General features: G+C 40.7%; 2 protein-coding genes across 3 annotated transcripts in view; both read left to right on the top strand.

The window, feature by feature from the left end:
* The window catches only part of hip1r (huntingtin interacting protein 1 related), a 29932-nt gene extending 20977 nt beyond the window's left edge, over positions 1–8955 (top strand). For both annotated transcript variants that reach the window (XM_007570844.2, XM_007570843.2), the window contains exons 19-33: positions 41–235; positions 314–461; positions 1267–1353; positions 1431–1538; positions 1616–1752; positions 2765–2875; positions 3039–3097; positions 3237–3267; positions 3358–3420; positions 4607–4707; positions 4811–4916; positions 5839–5962; positions 6071–6132; positions 6789–7352; positions 8162–8955. In XM_007570844.2, the coding sequence (XP_007570906.1) occupies positions 41–235; positions 314–461; positions 1267–1353; positions 1431–1538; positions 1616–1752; positions 2765–2875; positions 3039–3097; positions 3237–3267; positions 3358–3420; positions 4607–4707; positions 4811–4916; positions 5839–5962; positions 6071–6132; positions 6789–7352; positions 8162–8197 (1932 nt within the window). In that variant the 3' untranslated portion in view covers positions 8198–8955. The remainder of the gene's footprint in view (positions 1–40; positions 236–313; positions 462–1266; positions 1354–1430; positions 1539–1615; positions 1753–2764; positions 2876–3038; positions 3098–3236; positions 3268–3357; positions 3421–4606; positions 4708–4810; positions 4917–5838; positions 5963–6070; positions 6133–6788; positions 7353–8161) is intronic.
* Positions 8956–9833: 878 nt separating this feature from the next.
* The window catches only part of fbxo18 (F-box DNA helicase 1), an 18642-nt gene continuing 5779 nt past the window's right edge, over positions 9834–22696 (top strand). Inside the window, exons 1-19 of the mRNA XM_007570841.2 lie at positions 9834–10167; positions 11705–11863; positions 12692–13269; positions 13802–13938; positions 14042–14189; positions 14273–14454; positions 14546–14620; positions 14981–15072; positions 16235–16403; positions 16526–16745; positions 16824–16911; positions 16984–17079; positions 17160–17296; positions 18364–18460; positions 19950–20116; positions 20194–20275; positions 21058–21252; positions 21967–22092; positions 22212–22318. Of these exons, the coding sequence (XP_007570903.1) occupies positions 10149–10167; positions 11705–11863; positions 12692–13269; positions 13802–13938; positions 14042–14189; positions 14273–14454; positions 14546–14620; positions 14981–15072; positions 16235–16403; positions 16526–16745; positions 16824–16911; positions 16984–17079; positions 17160–17296; positions 18364–18460; positions 19950–20116; positions 20194–20275; positions 21058–21252; positions 21967–22092; positions 22212–22318 (2874 nt within the window). The 5' untranslated portion in view covers positions 9834–10148. The remainder of the gene's footprint in view (positions 10168–11704; positions 11864–12691; positions 13270–13801; positions 13939–14041; positions 14190–14272; positions 14455–14545; positions 14621–14980; positions 15073–16234; positions 16404–16525; positions 16746–16823; positions 16912–16983; positions 17080–17159; positions 17297–18363; positions 18461–19949; positions 20117–20193; positions 20276–21057; positions 21253–21966; positions 22093–22211; positions 22319–22696) is intronic.

Below are 22696 nucleotides of genomic sequence, written 5' to 3'. Positions count from 1 at the left end.
CTGTTTGTGTGTGTGTGTTTTTCTTCCCTCCCGTCTTTAGAGCGGCACGCAGCTGAGCAGCACGCTGGCCGGCCTGCAGGCGGAGAAGGATGCGCTGCTGCGTTCGGTCCGGGACCAGGAGGCGGAGCTGAGCTCTCTGAGGCAGCAGGCTCTGCTCCACCACAGCACCCTGGAGCAGGAGAGGCAGCGCAGCAGCATGGAGCTGGGAAGCCTACGCTCTCAGATGCAGCAGCAGGTGACGCAGCGTCCGCCTCGCTGCGCTCCGTGGCTCTGACTCGGTTGGCGACTATAAGGCTTGTGTTTTGTGACCCAGGCCTGTCGGGAGGGCGAGCTGGCCCAGAAGCTGCAGGACGAGCAGTTCTGTCTGCTGCAGTGTGCCGTGGTGGAGGCCGAGGGCATCATACTGGACGCCGTGGCCAAACTGGACGACCCCATACATGTCCGCTGCATCAGTTCTCCAGGTAGCAAAAACAAAAATAACCATGGACAAAAACTAAAACACATCCGATAATAGGGCTGCAAGCTTATCAGTATCACGTAATCACAAAATCCAATATGCTTATCGTGAAGAGCTGCCTGGTAGCAATAGATGCTGGCTAATTATTTATGTACAGGCTGAGGCCTTGACTGCATAGTCAAGGCCTCAGCCTTGACTATGCAGTTATAGTCTATGCATTGGTCTATGCATTGGACTGCATAGTCCAGTCATAGACTATGCATTGGACTGCATAGTCAAGGCCTCAGCCTGGAATATATTTGGTGAGTTTGGTTGTTTGATGCAGCATTAACAGATTCACCAGGTAAAATCAAGAGTAAAGGAGTAAACCCCATTGAAATGAGGTCTATATTTACTGTAAAACTTTCTCATAATCACTTTTTTGTTATTTAGTTCACACCAGAATTTAATCCACTCCAGCATTTTTATCCACCTGCATCCGGCATGCAGACCAACTGATTAATAATAAATGCATAGGTTGTTCTCATAATTATTGTATTCAGTTTGAGTAATATCACTAGATCAAGCTTTTCTAACTTTCTGCACTGCAATAATAAGTAATAAAAGTGTGTATGATTCTTGCTGATATCGTATCAGGTCATTATCGGCATCGTATCAGTATCATATCTGCATCATATTTGTATCGCATCGGTATCGTAACACCCCTATTTAAAATCACAGAGACATAAAATGCTCCCTTTCTTCAAACCTTTAAAGGTCCATTTGTGTTTTTGAACCACTATAAATCACCTGCCCTCCTGTCTTTCCAGATTATTTGATAAATCGAGCTGAAATCACTCTGGGTTCTATTGATAAAATGCAGCAGAGCCACATGTTCTACCTGGGAAACAGGAACGGTGAGTCAGACACACGCAGTTAGCCTCCATGTCGACCTCGGACGTTGAGCCTGACTTGTTTTCCCGATGCTTTCCAGACGCCAGTGGCCTGCTGAGAGCCGTCACCCAGTTTTCCCACCTGGCCGCTGACACCATCGTCAACGGCTCGGCAACGTCGCACTCGGCTCCCGTCGACCACGCTAACGGTAAGACGCTCTACAGACGCCGCGGTCCTCTCTGAGGCTGCTTCCTGTGCACTCAGCCGTTCTCTGCCCTCGTCCAGGTTTAACGGACAGCTGCCGGGAATGTGCCAACCACTGCCTGCAGTACCTGAATGACCTGAAATCTCAGGCCAACTTACAGCGAGCAAACCCGTCTGCCATCCGCTACACCGTCCAGCGCATCCTCGCCATGGGTCAGGTGAGAGGCAACGGGATTCATCACAATAACAAAACTAGTGCAGCTCTGATGAGGCTGTGGTAACAACTGTAGTGTTAGACACAATGACAAATCTGAAAACTTATTGGTCTTAGTGGAGATGCGCGATATATTGAATCGCAGTTGTTATCACTACATCAGTTTTTTCTAAGTCACGATGAGGAAGGACAGCTTGGATGTAACATTTAATTGGATATCATATTTCAGATGTGAGTAACTTCACCCAGCTTCAGCCAAACATCTACCAAAAACAGACAGATACAGTTTAACTTAAAGTGAGACTTCTTGTTAGAACACCAGTTTTGTTGTTTTCATGTTATTTTATATCTGCTGAGCCTGTTGCACCATGTGGAGTTCAGCTGAATGCGCAGTAAACCCTCCATATTGTCACTGGAGGTACTTTTACTGCAACAATTAGGCTCACAAGTTTTATATTGCAAAATATATATGTATTTCTAAATGTTTCTTCTGTCTGAATCTGTAATTTTTGTAATTGGGTTATTTATTTGTACACATAATTCATTTTAGAATGAGAAAATCTGAGAATTTGACGAAACGTTAAAACTTTCTGCCAAATGAAATCACAAAATCTGATCAGAATTGCAGATATAAAACTGTCACTTTTTTTAAAACCCTTGCTACACCTTCATACCAGAACCATGACGAACTATAACACAGCTAAACTAGTCGAGGTGATACATTTAAGATTTTGACCTGAAAAAGGACAGAAAACATCACGTTCCAATCAGTTTGATAAGTTTTTATTTTTGTAACTAGATCATGTAACAGGTGAAAGGAGGGACTTTTACTGCAGTTGAAACTAAAATTTAAAGAAAACTACCTTGTAAGCATGAAATTATTGATGATTTTTATGGATAAGACGATCCTTGTCCACTCATCATATTAAATTAGCATAGCTTTTTTTATCTCTGTTGTTTTCCTATTGAGCTGCTGCAGCTCTGCTGAAGGCTTTACCCATACATTTGTTGTTCAGGAGCTGCGGCCCAAAGGACAGGACGTGCTGAAGGAGGAGCTGGGAAGCATGGTGGATAAAGAAATGGTTGCTACGTCAACCGCCATCGAGGAGGCTGTGCTGCGGATGGACGTATGGACAATGATTATAGCGTGAAATAAAGCATATTCAGAGTATTCAGTATTTAATCAAAAGATTAAGTGTTAAATCAGTTGGTAGAATCTGATGGGACTCCAACATCTTAATATGGATTATGGAAATGTATCAGTTGTCTGTTTCCATTTGTGTCTTTTAGGAGATTCTGTCCCAAGCAAAGAAAGACACCACCGGTCTGAAGCTGGAAGTCAACCAGAGGTAAGAAAGAAAAACAAGTTTTCCTCCTTCATAATAATCATAATTTTTAAGCAAATAAAAAATCAATCAGGAAAGAATAAAATCAGTTGAAGTTGTAAATGTTTAAAAAAACAACGTCACCTGTCTGTTTTTCTCCCAGCATCCTGGGATCCTGTTCAGATCTGATGAAGGTAACGAGTCTCTGACTCCAGCTGCTCGTTGGAAACTCAGTTTAACGAAAACATGCCAACAGGATGTTGTTTTTTTTTTATCACGTTCAGGCTGTTCACATCCTGGTCACGGCTGCTACCGACTTACAGAAAGACATCGTGGAAGGAGGCAGGGTGAGTTGGAGAGAAACCTTAAAGCCAGACTTTCTATAGATACCTACTGAACACATTTCTCTCTTCTTTTATGTCTTTATTTTTTTTAACTGAAAGGAGGCCGGTTCATTTTGAGAGAAAAATCTGAGAAAGGCTTCTCGCCTCATGAAAGTTTAGTAAGAAATGGTCTGAAATGTAAGAAAACAGGCTAGATATGATGTTTGTTTTTTTTTTTTCAACAAATAGACCAAATCTGGTTCTTCAAGCTCCCCTCACTGCCTCATATTTCTGTATTGTAACCTGGAGATAATTATTATTCAGATTAAATCAAACATCACTGATTGGAATAGAAAAGCTTAAAGAAAAAAAACTATTTCATGTACTGACTGAATAAATGTAATTAGTTTATTTCACCTGTTACTTGTGAGAAGATTCATATAAAATTTTACTCTACATTTATTTTCTTCTTTGTTTTGATCAGTTTTTTCAAGATAGCTTATTTAAGGTAAAAAAAAAGTGTATTTGTTGTTTCATTTATTAACTTTCTTCAGAATAATTTACTCCTTAATATAGACAAAAGTTGAAAAAACTAAATAAATATAAAACTTGAATTAAGCTAAAAAGTTGCTCAAGGTTAAAAGACCGTACATTACCCCAAAGAGCTCGATAAAATCTTATTTTATTGTGACAATCACAATAAATGCAAACAATAGATTAAACAATAGATAAAATTTACACAACTTATTTGAAAATTTTTAATTTTACAATAAATCAATTTCTCTGCGGAGAAACAGATCTCCTTAAGTTTAGCATTTAATTATTTTTAGTATTTCAAAAGTTAAGGCTTGTTTTATTTTGTTGTTTTAATGTATTTTTCTCATTTTGTTGTAACTTTTGAAAATGAAATGAAGTTTTCTTATCTTCAAACATCTCCTGTCTGTTTTGGTTCTTCATAACGAAAATCATTGGCAAATAAAATCTTTAATCTTTAAAATGTTTAATCTGTGGCATCTGATTTCTAATCTTACAAATAACCTTAGATCTTAACTTCTTTTATAAATTTATGACAACAAAAAATCTTTAATTTTATTTTTTTTACTAAATATTTCTCACATTTGATTTGATGTAAATTGATGCTGTATGAAATATAAAGTGATGCTTTTCCATCTGAAACGTTTAAACGGCTATGTTCTCACTTCGCCTGCAGGGGGCGGCGACTGTCACTGAGTTCTACGCCAAAAACTCTCGGTGGACTGAAGGATTCATCTCAGCGTCCAAAGCTGTGGGCTGGGGAGCCACTCAGCTGCTGTGAGGATGATCTGCCGATTCAGAAATGAGCATTAAAGGTTACAGAAACGTGTGAAGAATTCTCTGCTGACTCGGTTTCCCGCGGTCACCTGTTTGCTTCCAGAGACTCGGCTGACCGGGTTGTGGGAGAAAAAGGATTTTATGAGGAGCTCATTGCCTCGTCCCATGAGATCGCCGCAAGCACCGCACAGCTGGTTGCTGCGTCCAAGGTACAAACTCGAGTTAAAAGTTTTGACATTTTAAAAAACATCCATCTCTGAAAGATACGCTTTTAACTTTAAATAGAGATGCTGAGATCTGTAAGATAACATAAAATAAATCTAAATGTAGATTTAAAAACACACATTAAACACTTTTTTCCAGTTTATTTGCCATTAACGGTCATTATTTATTTATATTTGGAGGTGAGACGACTCAAACTGTTTCCAGAAACTTCAGTGTTGCTACTGAAACTAAAACATCTTTTCTGAACTCGGCTCATTCCATGACAGACAGAGGCTGAAAGCTGAAGGGAATAAAAGAGAGCAGCCAGTGTGTACTCTGGATAGGTTTTCTGTCTTGCTCTCTCTCGCTCCCTGGCAGCCTGCATGATGCATAGACGTCAAAGCAGACTCCTTTGCGTCTTACTTCTTTGCCTGGCTCTAACTTCATTTTCAAACCTAACAAACACTGAAAACAGCTTATTTGGGGTCCTGAGGTGGTACAGGGGTTAAGCACAGCCCACACACAGAGAGGCCTTAGTCCTTGACACGGCCGTTGCAGGTTCGATTCCCGGCCTGGAGATGTTTGCCACATGTCTTCCCCCTCCTTTCGTTACCTATCTTCCTGTCTGAGCAACTTTCAAATAAAGACCACTAGACCCAAAAAATCCAGCTTACATTTCAGTCTTCATCACACAGTAACAGCTTCCACACAGAAGATTGTTGTCAGCTCAGCCCGGCAGCAACTCAGATATGCTGCGTTGACTGATCAGAAAGAGATCGGATCTTTGCGTTTTTGACCCACAAGGTTCCGATAATCAGCCTAGTTCTTTGTGCACATCTGTAGTTGAAGACCACATCAGCAGGGACTAAAATGAAAGTCGTAGCATGTTTTCTGAGGATTTAGCACTAAATGTTGCTGTCGTTCCAGGTGAAGGCTGATCGCAACAACAAGAAGCTGTACACGCTGCAGCAGGCCTCTCGCCATGTGAATGACATGGCCGCCGTAGTCGTCACCTCCACCAAGCACGGACAGCAGCAGATCTCCGACCACGGTCAGAGAAACAGCTTAGGGAAAAAAAACAATGGCTTCGTAACCTCAGTCTATTTGTTGATCCAGTTTAGTCTGACACGTTCACATTTAACTTTTTTTGTCTTTGCAGGTGTGATGGACTTCTCTGGCATGTCTTTAATCAAACTCAAGAAAGAGGAAATGGAAGCTCAGGTTAGACATCTGAGGAAAAATACAGTTTTTCTTGCAGACGCTTAATGGAAGGAGAACCTTCTGTCAACACATAGTGCTGTCCCTGACATGCCTGAATGAAATAGTGGAATAAGCTCCTATGCTTGTCATTAAAGTTGTCAAGAGGTTTAGTGATGACTTATATTGTTCTTCATCTAAAACATAAAGGACACCAGACCTTAGTGGCTGAAAACACATATAAGAATGTTTTTAAAAAATCCTTCTTTAAGTTTGAGAGTTCACAGCTGAAGCTTAAATGACAAAAATCATTTACTGAAAAACAGTGAATTCAGCAACAGATGAATAGCTGTAAAGAAATAAAAACTTTTTATACGAGCCAAACTAATGGCAGATTTATTCACTTATAATGAGACATTGTTCCCATGTTACAAGTGAAATAATCTGCAAGTGGAAGTAGTACTTTTTCTGTCGATATTAAGGAATTATCTGCTTAAAGTGACTTATTATAACTTGCTGAAAAGTAAGTTAGTTTTGTCTTATTTCAAGTGTACTAAGAACTAGAAACTAGACCAAAAACACTTGGTAACATTTTGTGTTTTTGCAGCCTGTGGATTAATTGTCAGAGCTGCAGAGGTTAAGTGGATGATTGAGAACTTTGTTCTGTCTGAACCTGTCAGGTCAAAGTGCTGCAGCTTGAGAACCAGCTGGATCAGGAGCGAGTCCGCCTTGGGGAGCTCAGGAAGAGGCACTACGAGCTCGGAGGCCCGGGGTCCCCCGACGATGATAGCTTCCCTCCCCCTCCACCGCCTACCCTGCTGGACCCCACCCCACTGTCTTCATCTTTTTCACACACGCAGCCCTTCACAAGCACGCCGAGCTTCTCACTGCCTCAGTCTTACACACCGTCTCAAACTTACACTCCATCTCAGCCGTTCACATCTTCTCAACCCTACACTCCCTCCCAAGCCTACACCCCACCTCAAAGCTTCACCCCCTCCCAAACGTACACACCCTCACAGCCCTACATCCCAACCCAACCTTACACTTCATCAATGCCTTACACCCCAAGCCAGAGCAACCTACAGCCCCAGTCCCATTCGCTGTCACAGCCGTCGTCGCTCCCATCGGCCGCCGCCCAGACCAAACCGGCGTCTCAGCTGCAGAGCAACACCGAGTCACACAAACTGGCCTTCAAGAAACCAAGCATCTTTGTTAAATCCGGAAACCTGCTGAAAAATGCGGTAAGTTCCAACTCTTCTTGATTGAAGTCTTACAGTGTTGTGAAAAAAAAAAGTATCTGCCCTCAAAAGTTTCTTCAGGGTTTGAGGTCATCAAACACATTTTAATATCAAAATTAACTGAGGAAATACAAAAAAAAATTCAAATAATGATTTCACTTATTGAGGTTAAAGGTTCAACTTGGACTTGTGTTAAACCTTCTTCTACCTTTCACAACTAGGTTTTTTAGAATCAAGAATACATCTGACCACATGTAATAAACCCAAAGACATTAAAAAGCCCCCAGTCCAAAGAAAGATAAGAAACAAAGTCTATCATCTCAAAAGGATTACAGAGGTAGGGAGAGCCATCGTCCGCTAAGGGAGAAAACATGGAACGGTGAACCTTCCCAGGAGCCAAAGATTACTCCTGGAGCATGTCAACAACTCATCCAGGAGGTTCCAACAAAATGCTGAACAACATCTAAAACACCTCAGACCTTGCATGTCTCAGTTAAGGTCAGAGTTCATGATTCAGCAACGGAACCGACTGAATGGAATGGCATCCATGAGAAAGCCCCAAGGTGAAAACCTCCTCCAGCCAGAGAGATCACAAAGGCCCTGTTCACGTTTAACAAAAACATCGGAACTTTGAGTATCATTTATTGTTTATTTGTTTGATCATCACTGAAGTTATCACAAAAAAAGCAAAAACAGGAATGGGGCAGATGCTTAGTTCCTTGGTAATGTAAGTTCTTACTGTAATTGCTTACAGAGAGAATTGTGTGAGTAGATGCTGCACATGCAAACCTGCTTTTCTCTGTTATTTACAGTTCAAACGAGGTGAAACTGGAACTGGAGAGTCTTAATCTACTGAAGACGACGATTCAGACTTTGTGACGTTAGCCTTCGCTGGAGAATTTTGGATTCACGTGTTACAGTTTGAAAACGGATGACAATTGAAAATTTTTGTAAACATTTTGAGACTACTTGCGCTAATTTCTTGATTTCCTAAAAAGCAGAAATGCTTTAAAATCTGTTTTGATTTGTCTTGTTTCAACACTTCAGTACAACTTCAGCTCATTTTTGTTGGACTTTGCTGTCAAGACTGACTGTTTACTTTTTACAGTTTTCTTTGATCTTGTCCAGTTTGCTTTTAACAGTTGCTTACAGGATGACGTCAATATTTTTTTTAAAGCCCCTGTAAATAAGTAGTATTTTTCCTAATATTAAAAAAGTGCAAACAACTAGAGTGGGGAAAGACGGCATGAATGCCAAAAGCCATTGCAATAATCACCCATCTATGAGCCTTTAGTGCCTTTTCTTACTAATCTGTGCAATTCTAATTATAGTGATTAATTGCACTATGAACAATCATGACTCAAAATATATCAGTTTTATTTATATAATATTTATCAGTTTTTGTGTATTTGGTATTTAGTGACTGTTTTTAAATCATAGCATGGGTAGATCATTTACACCGAGATGCAATTTCCTTGTACTTGACGGTGAAGACGTGGATTGTGATAGATCTTAAATGATTTGGGTTGCTGTCATGTGATTGGCTGATTCACTATTAGTGTTTAAGCGATTGAAGAGGTGTACCCAATAAAGTGACTATTGAGTGTAAATTGTCTCATTATTCCTAATTGTAATGTGTGTTCATGAAAACATCGCAGTAGTATTACTTTTGCCAGAGTTTGAAAGGAAAAGTCAGAGAAATAATCTTGCCTCTCTTATTATCTACCGTATTTTTTTTCTATTATGGAACAGTTCACTAAAAATATCAATAAGTTTTCCATGTGCTATATTATGACAGCGACCTCATTCGCCTGTTATCTCGATCATGCGCAGTACAGCCTACAGTATCACTTAAATAGAAATAGACTCTTGGACCATCGAGAAGGCGTGTCAAGTTCAAAAGGATACACGCGGAAGTAAACATCTTTGTTTTCAGAATAAAAGCATAAGACTATATTTCCTTGTAAATGTAGAAAATTACCCCTCACATATATTATGCACAGCGCCATGTTTTCCCAGAAACCAAACACAGCATCCCAGCTATCAAAGTGGTGAGTGGTGGTGGAAGTGTGTTTTATCTAAGCTAGTTTTGGTGGAGGCAGTTATACCTCAACCTGATTGAAATGCTGAGTCCGTGCAAACCTGAATTAAAGTCACATTGTAAAGAAGAGTGAGTCAAAATTACTCAATTACGATGTAAAACTCTAATAAATTCATAAAGAAAGCAACTATTTTGAGCTACTTCCATGGCAAATGAGTTTTTCACACAACACTTTTCTATGTATTTATAAATGTATTTATGGCCTAATAAATAAGAATGTTTTTTAACACCTCAGTGAGGTTACGTGTAATTGTTTTCAGAATACTTAAAAGACTACATCAGTTTAAAAAAAAAGACACTCCAGTTCCAAATCCCAACCTTCCAGCAGGTGGCGATTCTGAACAAGTGGGACGCTTTTTCCACATAACAATAGAATTCAAGGAAGAACAAACTGACCAATCATGTGGCAGTGACGCCACCGAACGTTTGCTTGGATTTTGCAGAATGTTTGAAAGCAGGACGCTTCTTAAAACTAGATGTAAATCTTTAGCTTTCCGTTTCAACAGCAACGAAGACACCATTTTTTACTTTTTAAAACTGGTTTCTCTAAGCAGTATAAAAGCAGGGAGAGAAAATGTCACAGCAGGAAGAGAAATAAACTAGCATTTTTATTTAGCAACCGTAGAAGTTAACCGAGTACCAGACGGTTTGAGTGTTGTTGCTTTTGTTACGAAGCGACGCATGTATTGGCTATCAAGATGGAGGTGGCTGTTAAAGGTGAGTTTCACTAAGAAAATTAAAAGAGATTGTTTCAAAATATTGTCTTACATGTTTCTTTAAGGCTGGAAAGTTTTCTGTCCATCTGTTGTGGGCTGGACAACAGTCTATGTTCTTGTTTTAAGCGCTACAAGTAACATTGGTCTCAGTATTTCGCTGACACAGACTGGTTAGAGAGAGAAAAAGTTACCTACCCCTCTGGATCCAAAGGCCCAGTTGAGGTGGTTCTGATGAGACCCCTGGGACAGACAGAACTTTCTCTAGAGTCTCTTCTGGTTTGGGATCCACCAAAATACACTGCAAAGTTTACTTGGAAAGATCTGTGTCTGGTTTCCTTTCTCGTACCTGTTATCCTGACAAAAACTGGATGAAAGGTTTGGAACAGAAGCAGAAAGAAAACCGTAGTAACTCTGTAACATGGTGATGGCAGCATTATGATCTGTGGTTACTTTTTCCTCTGGAACTGGTGCTTTTAACGAAGGCAGATGCTGTTATCAAAAGATGGTTTCTATGAGTGACAGAAACAGAGGGAGCGTATGGTAAATGCTGAAACTGATGGAAAAGTTGCTTCAACAAAGAATGAATTTAATACTATGCCCACTGTTGCAACCAGGTTACATTTACTCCTTAATAAACCAGTTTTTGAATGATAAAAAAACACAGGGTTTGCTTTGTTAAAGTTAAAATAACTGTCAACATAATCTGTCATGGTTTCATTTTTTTAAGTCCCCAAATTTAAAACAGCAGTTTGCACACTTTTGAGAGCAACAACAGAGATGTTTAAACCTGTTCTGTGGAAGTAAAATACAAAAAAAGAACTGAAGCTCTTGACAAGAATATTTAAGTAGAATGGAGTAATTAGGACCTTTATAGATTAAAAGAGAAAACAATTAAATAACAAAAATTGACCATGAGTGGGAGGCGGAAAAATAAGTTTTAGATTAATTCCACATATTTACAAAAAAAAACATGGATACTCTCTAATGTCTAAAAGCTGCAAAGTTATGACAATAAAACTAGTTTTCCATGATTAAAGGCATACATTTGAAACAAAATTTCCGGACATTGTACAGTAAACTTTAACATTTACTGAGTTTATAAAGTCAGACATTTAAAACCAAATCTTGGAAATCCTCTTAGACTGAAGGGATAAATTTAAGAAATAGGAATCTGAAAAAGTAAGTGTAGATCCAGGGTCAGAACAACATCTGACTGTGTAAAGGATCCGGAATAAATGCCTGTGACTGAGAGGAAGAAGTCGCAACACGACTGTATCAAAATTATACATTTTCTTATAATGTTATTTTTGTAAATATTTTAAATTAATCTCAGAATTTCTCGCTTTTTTGTCAAAAATGTACTCCTCCATTTACTCTAGAAAGTCCCTAATGCCCTGTTGTATCTAAGGAAACTGTCTCCCTTGTTGAACCAATTTATAAAATTCCTGACTGACCAGTATGATGTCACAGAATACATCTGAACTTTTGTGTTGGAAAGTGTTCTGTTTACTTCTTAATTACCGCATTTGTGTTTCCAGGGAGAGCCAAAAGGAAGCACCTGAATGCGCAGGAATGTGACGAACTGCAGCGCAGAGAAGACGGCACAGACGCTCTGACCAGACGCAACGCAGCGCGGGGCAGGCGAGACCCCAACTGGGGCCTTTACCCCAGAACCCCCACAAAGCAACGGCGGAAAGGTAATGCACTCCAAACTATGACCATGTGGAACAGATATGGGGATCAATAAACAGTGGTGGTAAAAAAAAAAGGGAAAAAAAATTAATGAATTGCTACAGTCAAGTTCCTTTTAGGAAAATCTTTTGATTGAACCGAATCTGTTCTTGCCTTCCCTGTTTGTGAATTTAACTTTATTGTCTTCAAACTGTATAAATAAACTGCTGAGGTTTCAAACATTGACAAAATAGCACAAATATCCAGTAAGTAAAGAGGGACAATAAATTGATTTTTGGGATTAATCAAATTTTTGCGTTTTGGACAATAAAATTTTTGGATTTTTTTATTTATTTATTTTTGCCAGTGTGTTTCTATAGCTCAGAGTGATGCCAGGACGGCCATCTTGTTTCTTTGTAGCTGGCCTTTGATATAATTTCAAGACGTTTCTGGTGAATCAGTGTCTTTGTTCTGATAACATTATGACTATATTCTAGTAATTAACCAGAGATTCTCATAGCCTGGCCCTTATACTCTGTCGCACAACTAAAGCAAGAGGTGATTGAAATAAAAGCTGCTTTTTCAAAATAATTTTGGTCATGTGTAACGTTTACTTTTAGTAAAAGAAAACGAGAAAATAAAAGATTAAAATTGGATCTAGCATGAAACGTTTGAGATTTTATTTTTTTTAAGATTCGTCACCCAGCCCCACCTCTAAGAGAGACTGTTTGCAAAACTACACATAAATACTGACCCTTGTATTGAGCCGTATATTTTTATTTCACCTAATTATGTGACTCTCACAAAAAAAATAAAAAAATTGAAGTTCTCTACTCTTTTCTATCATTTTTTAGGTCCGTTTGTTTTAGGAAGTCCATCTGGGCAGCAGAAGGCTATTCATGACTTTTTCTCCGTAACAAAAGTTATCAGCTCCAGTCCGCACAAATCCTCCGCCATGCCCTCCACATCAACGCACAGAGCGGGGCCAGGGGTCGTATTCGAGGATGACGAGGAGGAGGAGGACGATGATGACGTTAGCTTGTTGGCCAACCCGACTGCAGCCGAGGTCATCGCCGAGGACGAGATTGACGACGACAGTCTGTTAGCTGCTGAAATGTTGCCAGAGAAGGTTTCCTCCGCCGAGGCCCGACTGCTAGAGGCGGACTATCTGGAGGGAATGACGGCGGAGATGTTCGGAGACGACGAGGACTTTGACGACTTTGAGGAGGAGGAAGGGGAGGTGGAGCCTCTTCCTGACGTCCACTTTGGACTCCTGAGCAGCGACAAGGTTCTGCTGCGCCCGCAGGGCTGCGTGGACGACCTCCCGGAGGAGGTGCTGAGGGAGGTGCTGTGTCTGGTTCCCGCAGCCGACCTTTATCGCAACGTCTGCCTGGTGTGCCATCGCTGGAGGAACATCGTTCTGGACCCGAAGGTGAGACCGACCGACCCGAACCTGAACCGGCAGCACCAGGTTCTCTTATTGTCAAGTCACATTTCAGCAGCAAGGCAGTTTAAGCTCCTCCTCTGGGCTGTAGCTTCTGACCTTTCACCTCACAGACCAGCCCTTCCCTATGACTCCCCCACTCAACTCTTTCAGACTAGCCAGCAGCAATTAGCAACACCTGGTGGCACTGAGCTCATGCTGTGCTCATCAACTGCTGGTAAAACCGTTACCGGGTTAAATGAGGAGCCATGCTGTGATGACTTCCTGAAGGTGGAGTTTCTTTAAGAGACAGAGGCCCAATTTCAAAGTGTTAAATTACAAAGCAAAATTTCTTTTAATTCATATTAGATATATAGAGCATTTTTATTACAACTGAATGTAACATTCTTACTTTATTGTGCTATAAAATGGCACCATGTGCCTGGAAAACACACCAATGCCGTCCTTTAAACTTACTAGCATGTTTTATAGATTCTACTCCCAAAAAACTTGCTAAACGTTCCGCCGCTCCGTTTCTCAGTTTGTGCCTTTCAAGAAGCAATACTTCCGCTACATGATGAAAGAGAAGGAGACGGTGCTGGAGGTCTGCTCCACTCTGAAAAACAGTAACATCACCTGCCCTGCACCTTCAGAGCACAGCATCCGAAACCTCGTGGTGTAAGTCTCCCCCTTCAGTGTCGTTTGGGATCAACTGTGGCAGGTCTTACACAGGTGTTCCAGTATTTTTTATATATTTTTTTTTTTTTTTGTTGTTGTTCAGGCTAATGGCTCAGCATAAAGTCGGCGAGCGCGTGAAGCCAGACGACGTCCTGAGCTGCGTGAAGAAACACAGGCTCTTCCCTCAGGCCGAAGCCACCATCAGGCTTCGGATTCCTGACATCCAGAAGTTTCTCCCCCTTGGCATTGAGGTACGACTCCGTCGCAGGTTCAGGAGCCGGTTTAGATCTTTACGCTGTGAACCCGACTGGCAAGGTTTCTGTCTGACCTCTAGGGTCCCAACCCGTACGCAGCCATGGCGGTCATATTGGTCCTGAGTGAGAGCGTGGGCGACGTGCAGGCCTTGGTCTCTCTGCTCTCCCGCTGCATGTCGCTGACCACCATCACAGAGTATCTGAGCCACATGGCCATGATGCTGCTCGCTTTGGAGAGGAACAAAATCAAGATTAGCTACAGGTGAGACTAGCAGGTGGTGATGTTGATGTTCAGATGTGGTTCTGCTCAGCCTCACAATGTTTTTTTTGTTTTTTTTCTCTCCCCTTCTCAGGTTACACTACAACATCTACTACGTTCTTTACTTGCTGGAAAACGGTCCATTTTGTACCAATTCTAACCAGAACGGGTGAGTCCAAAGGACTCTGGCTTTTATTAGCACTTAAATATGAAGTATATAATAATAATAATAATTCTAACTGTTGTTGCACAATATATGGGCATCAACATCTGTGTCGGCTGGTTTTAGTGATTTATTTTAGCATGAGTATCGGTCCGATAAGTTAAACTGCCTATCCAATCAGCACCAATAAATAATCCCCGACAGTCTTCTCTTTTTTAATTTTTACTACAGTGAAATTTGCAAAAGAATCTCCAAACATGCACAAAGGAACCTATTAATGAAATTCAAACTCTGTCCTAACTTGTTTCTGTGAAATCTCAAGAGGGTTTTAAGAGTTTCCGTCTTGTCTTTGTGTGTTGGCGATAGACTCCCTCAGATTCATCTCACGAGAGAACAGCAGGAGATCCTGAGCCACGACATCCAGGACGACCACGTGGTCAAGATAGTAGCGTTTGCAGGTATCGTTTCTGAGCGTTGCAGACCTCTGCTGTTTGACTTTTTCAATCTTAGCTGCAGGCATCTGAAGTAAAGATGTCAGTAATGTGACAATCATGACAGAGCACCGCTTTTCAACAGTGGGTTGGTTTAAGTAGCTGAGTTTCCTGATGATATGACTATGCAATTTGACATTTTCAAGAATAAATTTGCTTAATGGAAACATGGCAGTTTAGAAAAAAGTATATATATATTTTCCAATTAAAAAAAATGTTTTGGTTCTAGGATGAGGTGGGGTTTATTTCATAAAACTCCAAGGGAAACATTTTTTTCGCCTCACACAAGTCACATGATCAACAACCGGATGTTGCCACTGGCACAAACTGGGCTTATAGCCTGAACAAACTTATTCACATGTGATTTTAATTTCATTTCTTATTTAATGGAAACGCTGCGAGTGCAAAATTTTGCCTTTTTGACATTTGCGAGACCATTGACAAAGTTTTTTCCACACATTTACAATGGAATTGCGTGTTGCGTTAGTTTAGACCAGGGATGTCGGTTCTCCAGGGTCGGCATCCTGCATGTTTTAGTTCTCTCCCAGGTTTATTTATCATTTGATCACCTGGATCAAATGATGGCTTGTTAGAAGGCCTAAGAAGAACATAGACATACTGAACAGGTTGTTTCTACCACCAGGGAGAGAACTAAAACATGCAGGATGCCGGACCTCGAGGACCGACTTTGGGGGCCCCTGGTTTAGACCATTTGGTTCATATATTATCCAGTCAGGAAAGTAATTGGTGACAAATAAGCCAGAAGAAAATAATAATTTAAAAAGGTTTGGCTTTTTAATACCACAAGTTAAGAACATGGTTCCAACACTGCTGTAGTTTCTGCCCTTTGATTTGTTTGGCACTTTGACACCAGGGGGCGACCTTTCTCCTTTGGTTCAGTCCTACAGTATGTTGTCCTTAGAGCAGCAGAACTATTATAATGAAGCTTGATTCACTGTTGAAATATCATCCTACACACTAGTGTTCAAGCTAAACCTAAATATTAACTCTTAAAATAAGTTTGCTAAATCAGAATAGAATCAAGACTTAAAAACAAAAAGTTTTCAGCCCAGTCTGTAGTCCTCTCCTAGTCTCAATACTGTTTTTGTCTTTTCTCTGTGTGACACAGGCACGGGGAAGACGACCACGTTGGTGAGATACGCCGCTCAGCGTCCGCACCTCCGCTTCCTCTACGTGGCGTTTAACAACTCGGTGGCCTCCGAGGCCCGACGGCGCTTCCCTCCCAACGTGGACTGCAAGACGGCCCACTCCTTGGCCTACAGCGAAGTCGGGAGGAGGTGAGGAACCTGTTCAGGAGGCGGCAGGTTGCTGCTGCACGTTCGTTAACCGGATTCGGTTGTCTTGGTCTTGTGTAGAAAGGCGTCACTTTCTGACTCCACTGTCGCGCTCTTCGTCGCAGATATAAAACTCACGAGAAGCTCACCTTCAACGTGAAGCCGTTCTCCATCAACCTCGCCCTGACTCCTGGAGCTGGAGGCTACAGCAGGGCCAAAGTGGTGGCCACCATTCTGAACACCTTCATGGCCTCGGCGGACCAAACCATCGGGCCCCAGCACGTCCCCTACGACTACGCAATCTGCAAGGGCCGCAGGAAGATCATAGACCCTGACGAGCAACAGGTAGACACTTCCACCGCTTTCGCTCTCCTGGTGAATACATCCGTGACAAAGTGTTAACGTTTTCTTTTGTACTTCTAGTTTTTTATCGCCGAGGCAAAGGGCATCTGGAACAAAATGAAGGACGTCAGAGAGAAATCAAAGCAGGCCTACTACATGCCTCACGACGGTACGGCGTCCACAGCGGAAATGTGTGGAAGCTAAAACAGCTCAGGTTAAAACTGGACTCTTTGTTGCCTAGGTTACCTGAAGCTGTGGCAGCTCAGAGACCCAAAGCCCTGCCTGACGGAACGATATGACGCCATTTTTATCGACGAGGCTCAGGACTGCACACCAGGTACTGTGGATTCAATGGCACATGGCCTCATGGTCGCCCGGTTTGGCCCGTGTTTTTAAGAGCTCTGTTCCTCCGGTCAGCCATCATGGATGTGCTGCTGGCCCAGCACTGCGGGAAGATCCTGGTGGGAGACCCCCACCAGCAGATCTACACCTTCAAAGGAGCAGTCAACGCCCTGCGTGCGGTTCACCACACACACATCTTCTACCTCACTCAGGTACAAGCTAACAGTCTGGCTCTTCTCATCATACACTCAGATTGACTCAGACTAGAGCATAATGGTGGAGGGGAAACTGTGTCTTCTTTTTGTTTTCTTAGAGTAAAACTTTTAATCGTGTAGCTAGTACTTTGTTCACTTTAGATTGCAACCAGTTGTCTTCAGAAATGATCTAAATCATCTGTTTATTTAGATGTACTCTGCTGTAGCCGGATATCTGGGAAAACAAAACGTTTTTCTACATTTGGTCATTCATCCACATAAAAAGTTATTTAGAAGAATTCTGACCAAAATGGATATTTGAGGTCCTACGCATTACAGTCTGACAAATAATGCCCCAATGTAATTCACATACTTACACGATTCCCAGTCGACATCGCCTTGTATTTTATTAGCTTTATATTCAAATGTGCTATCTAAAAGTAGTTCAGCTTATATAATTGAACCTCGTTGCCATTTTAATTCTTAACAGGAAGTTGTTTTTGAAGCAATCTGATTGGCTGACCTATATTTTATCTTTGTGCTACACTGCCCCCTATGGGTTTGGCAGGATTTGCACTGATTCCAATGGATGAAAACTTTTCTGATTCCAGTCCCATGTGTACAATTTTATTCTTTAAACAATGATGATGATAATTGCTGAAAATTTAATGACTCGATCCAACCAGTTTGGTTATAATACAAGGTTTGTGATTCAATGGGTGTGAATATCTCGAAAGCAAGTTTATAAAAATGGTGGCCATTATATTTTTTCCTCAAATATTTACAAACTGCTTTTATATTTACTCAGATTTTTTTTGCCTAATATAAAAATTCAGGTGTAGGATAAGTGTGTAGATCACAAATTAGTCTGACTATTTAGAAAGTTTTATCTTCAACCCCTGAGGATGAAGTGTTACTAAGACTGACTTTAACTTGTTTATTTAGAAAACATGTGAATCTGATGAGCGGCCATGTTAACTGGTTTTCTAATTAAAGATAACTCACACACTTTTTAAAAAAGTTTACTCATCTTTAGCGTTTTGCAGCTGAAAAGCATCAAATCACGCTGTGTGTTTTTGGTCCAGAGCTTTCGGTTCGGAGCGGAGATCGCCTTCGTGGGCGCAGCCATCCTGAAAGTCTGCAAGGGGGTCAAGAAGATTCTGGTTGGAGGAATGCAGAAAAGTAAGAGCGGCAGAGGGTCGTCTTTAACAGAAGTTTGTTTTAGGCTTTTACTTAAAACTGCAACTAACAGTTATTTTAGTGATCGACGATTCTGACGATTAATCTGTTAATTGGATAAAGAAAATTGCCACATTCTGCAGATTTTGCATTTATAATCACTTATGCTTAGTTGATGCAATATTAGAAATATGTCAAGAGACGAAAATAATCAAATACTTCAAGTCCTTTATGAAGTAAGAAGATAAACATTTTATTTCCTAAAATGACTGACAGTATAGGACTAATCTGTTAACTATTTTTCAGCCTTACTGATTAATAATTTGATAGCAAAAGGTGCTTAAGAGGAGATTTAAAAATGTTAATCATGATTAATCGCGTTGCATCATGATTAAATATGATTAATTATGCTGCAACATGATTAATCACGATTAATCGTTACAAACCTTATTTTTTACTAAATTTTCCTGAAAACAGGCTTTTGGTCAGTATTGTACATAGTTTGAAACCCTTCAATTTTTTTAATTTTTTCATTAAAAGGGAAACTTGGAAATGTGTGATACATACTATGATAGAAAAAATCTCTCAATGCATCATATTGTTTTGTTTTTGTTTTTTGCATATTTTATGGTTTTCTTAATGCAAAGGGTTACAAAAACCAACATTATTCTATATTTGAACAGATTTTAGTTGGCAACCGGTTTACATTTTTTATTACCAAACTTCATACTTTCCAGACATAAATTAGCACATTTTCTTGTCCATATTCAGCCTATTTTACTGTTTAAATTCAAAGGTTCTGCCAGAATTTTCATCTGTCATTTTATCAATTATAAAAACGATGGATGGATTAATTAGGGTGCGTTCACACTGCAGCCTGAAGTGACTCAATTCCGATTTTTTTGACGTAATGTGACCTGTATCCGATCTTTTCATGGCAGTGTGAACAGCACAGGTCGGATTCTTTTTCGAATCTGACCCATATCCGATACGTATCCGATTCAAATGCGACCTAACGTTCAGGTCGTCTTCATCCGAACTGAACGTCACTGATTCTCAACAAATCTCACTATTATGCGTCCTGATAAGCGCAAGTGGGAAGAAAAACAACCATGACGGGATTATATGAGGATTAAGTTGTCAATATGCTGCTCTGGCCGGACAACAACTTGAAATATGTAAGCTAAGCTCCACCGTTAGCCTCCATGTTTACTTACGCAAACACTGAGCACTTCTTCTTTTTATGGCAGTTGGCAGAACACTTAGAACGCTGACGCTATTGCGCCCTCTACTGCGCATGCGGGACACTTCAGGTCGTTTGCCTGTTCACACTGCAGAACGCATACAGGTCGCATTTACTGGCAGTGTGAACGGCCCCGGCAAAAAAATCAGAATTGAGTCACTTCAGGCTGCAGTGTGAACGCACCCTTAGTCTACACAGTGTACCTTTAAAGATGGGTGTTTTGATCAGATTCTACTGTTAATTTTCCAGGTGGTGTGTGTGATGAGACGGCAGAAAAAGCCCTGGAGGCCATGAAGAAAGGCGAGAGCTGCAACCGGGGGAAAATCGGCGTCCTGTCTCGGTGTAACCTGGGCGTCTTTAAGGGCGCCGTCCAGCTTACGGACGCCAACCAGCAGTGCCGGATCCACTTCATCGGCGTGAGTGTTTACACCCACAGAGGATTTAAAATCGAAAAGAAAAGTGGTCAGTGTAAACTTTCACTTCCGTCTGACAGGGAGTCAAAAACATTGGGCTGGAGAAGATCATGGACATCTACCATCTGATGACTCATGGGGGGCAGGAATCCAAAAGAAGAGGTGAGTGTCCAGTCCTACAAAAAAATGAACAAATCTTTTCAAGCTGATGAATAAGTTTGATTTACTTGGGTATTATAATTTTAAAAAACAGCAAATAATGTCGAAGAACATTTCAAAAACACTGATTCGTACTGTAGTAGAGAGAAAATAAACCGGAGGGCGCAGCATCCAAACATTAAAATTATCCCTCATACGAAGGACCTGTTGAGACTAAAGCACCAGACTGAAGACTTTTGCCGGGTGATAAATTGTCCCACTAATGATTGCGATAAATGACAATATTGCCATTTTGAGACCATTTTCAAGCAATGTGTTGATACGTTTGCCCTCTGAAAGTGAACTTTAATTTTGACACTTAACACTGGAACTGGAAGACATTTTGAAAAATCTAAAATAAAACACAACAGTCAAAAACCATAAATAAAATGGAACTAGAAACCACACACAACCTGAACTACAGATGAAATAAATGATGTCTCTGAAAACAAAATTGCCCTTTAATAAATATGACTCATCAGAATGGAAATAACCAAACTAATTTTAAGTTATGATACAATTGAATGACTCATTGCTTGACGCGACAGATAAGGAAACCATAAATGGTTTTCTTTCTCAGTTTCTTTCTCAGTACTTTAGATTACAGACAATAAATACTGTTTAAAGACTGTTAAATACTTTGAAGTTTGTGGGTTTACAAAAGAAAACAAAAAAATGACTTGTAGGTATGAATGCTTTTACAAGGCGATGTGAGAGTAAATGTTTACCTTCTGATGTCCTGTCAGCCATCAAAGACCCCCTCATCCGGACGTTTTTCTCAAGCAAGAGGGACCCCTACTTGACCTTTAAGGAGTACATCATCCAAACCGAAGACAAGGAGCTGGACGGGAAGCTCAGCATCGTGGAGAAATACAGAGAGCGCATCCCAGAGCTGGTGGCCCGACTCAAGGCGTGCGCAGAGACCGACTTCCACCAAGCAGGTATACGCCGACTCCAACCCGGAGAAGACGGCGACGGCTGTTTTTTCCAGAAAAGTAGCCACTTTGCGACCCTGCAGCTTGATTTACTTAAGTTGTGATTAGAGTAAAGCTGATGCCAGATGATAAAAGGTCATGGTCTGGACGAAGGAAGCGGAGGGTTTTAGATGGTTGGCTGATCCAAGCGTCTTTTGTGATGTGGAAATCCTGTAGGAGGTTTTTATTGTCACGGCGTATCATTTGAAGGACGACGTGCTGTTTCTGTTTTTCCATTCAGCCTTATGGAAATTAAAAACAAACTATTGAAAATGTGCAGAACTTGCATCTGTCCATTTTTCCTTCATTGTTTTAGCAAATATTTTAATTCTGCAACTAACGACTATTTTAGTAATCGGTTATTCTGACGATTAATCAGGTTTTTTTTTAAAAGGTACACTGCAAATGTTTCTTTTAACCACTTAAGCTTATTTTATACAATATTAAAATAATAAAAAAGAAAATCTAAGAAAATAAATTACTTGATTCCTTTAAGTAAGAAAATAAACATTTAATTGTCTAGAATGCAGTAATAGTATGTGGTGTTCTTTCAACAAATGGCATGTTTTAGAGTCTGTATACTCCAGTAAGCGACTAATCGATTACTAAATTAGTTGACGATTATTTCAATAATCGATTAATCTGATTAATTGTCTTAAGCCTTATTTTCTCTGCACTCAGACTTTATTGTTGGAACTGTCCACAAGGCCAAAGGTCTGGAGTTTGACACTGTGATCGTCACCGATGATTTCGTCACCGTCCCTGCTTCTGGCCACAACTTGTGCCGCATTCAAGACTTCTCTTTTTGTACGTTTCCTTCCCCCTCACACACACACACACACACACACATTCTTTTCTTTTGGAAAAAATTAACATTTTATGATGAGCTGTCCTGCTGATTGCGCTCGTGTCGCTTACCTCCGCAGCTAAGATTCCAGATGATGAGTGGAACCTGCTGTATGTGGCGGTGACTCGTGCCATGTCCTCCCTGGTTATAACTAAAAACATCCTCCGGATTCTCACTGTGGCTGGGGTGGGATATGATCACACAGCACATTCATTACACCCACTGTCTGCTCACAGTCCTTGCAAAGTAGCACAGCCTGTTCAAAACAGAGGTTGCGTTAACGGAATATTTTCCGTATTTGACCGATTATTTTGTTAAACGACCGGAAAATTTAAACCCCATCTGTCATTTGACAGGTTACAATTAACACCCTTGATTGGTGCACATGTACAGATAATACAGACTTTACGCAAAGAGTTCATCGCAGAGGCAACTAAAATCAATTAATAAAAAAATCCTTTCTGCCTATCATCTCATGGACTCTGAACTAAATGCGTCTTTCTGACCTGGAGCTGGCAGCGCTTTGGAGCATCTGGTTAAGAAGGCAAGGCAAGGCAAGGCAAG

Source organism: Poecilia formosa, unplaced genomic scaffold, assembly GCF_000485575.1.
Source record: "Poecilia formosa unplaced genomic scaffold, Poecilia_formosa-5.1.2 Scaffold269, whole genome shotgun sequence".
In the NCBI taxonomy this organism is placed as follows: domain Eukaryota; kingdom Metazoa; phylum Chordata; class Actinopteri; order Cyprinodontiformes; family Poeciliidae; genus Poecilia; species Poecilia formosa.
Note: the sequence above shows the minus strand (reverse complement) of the source record. Positions and strands in the feature narration are given on the sequence as shown.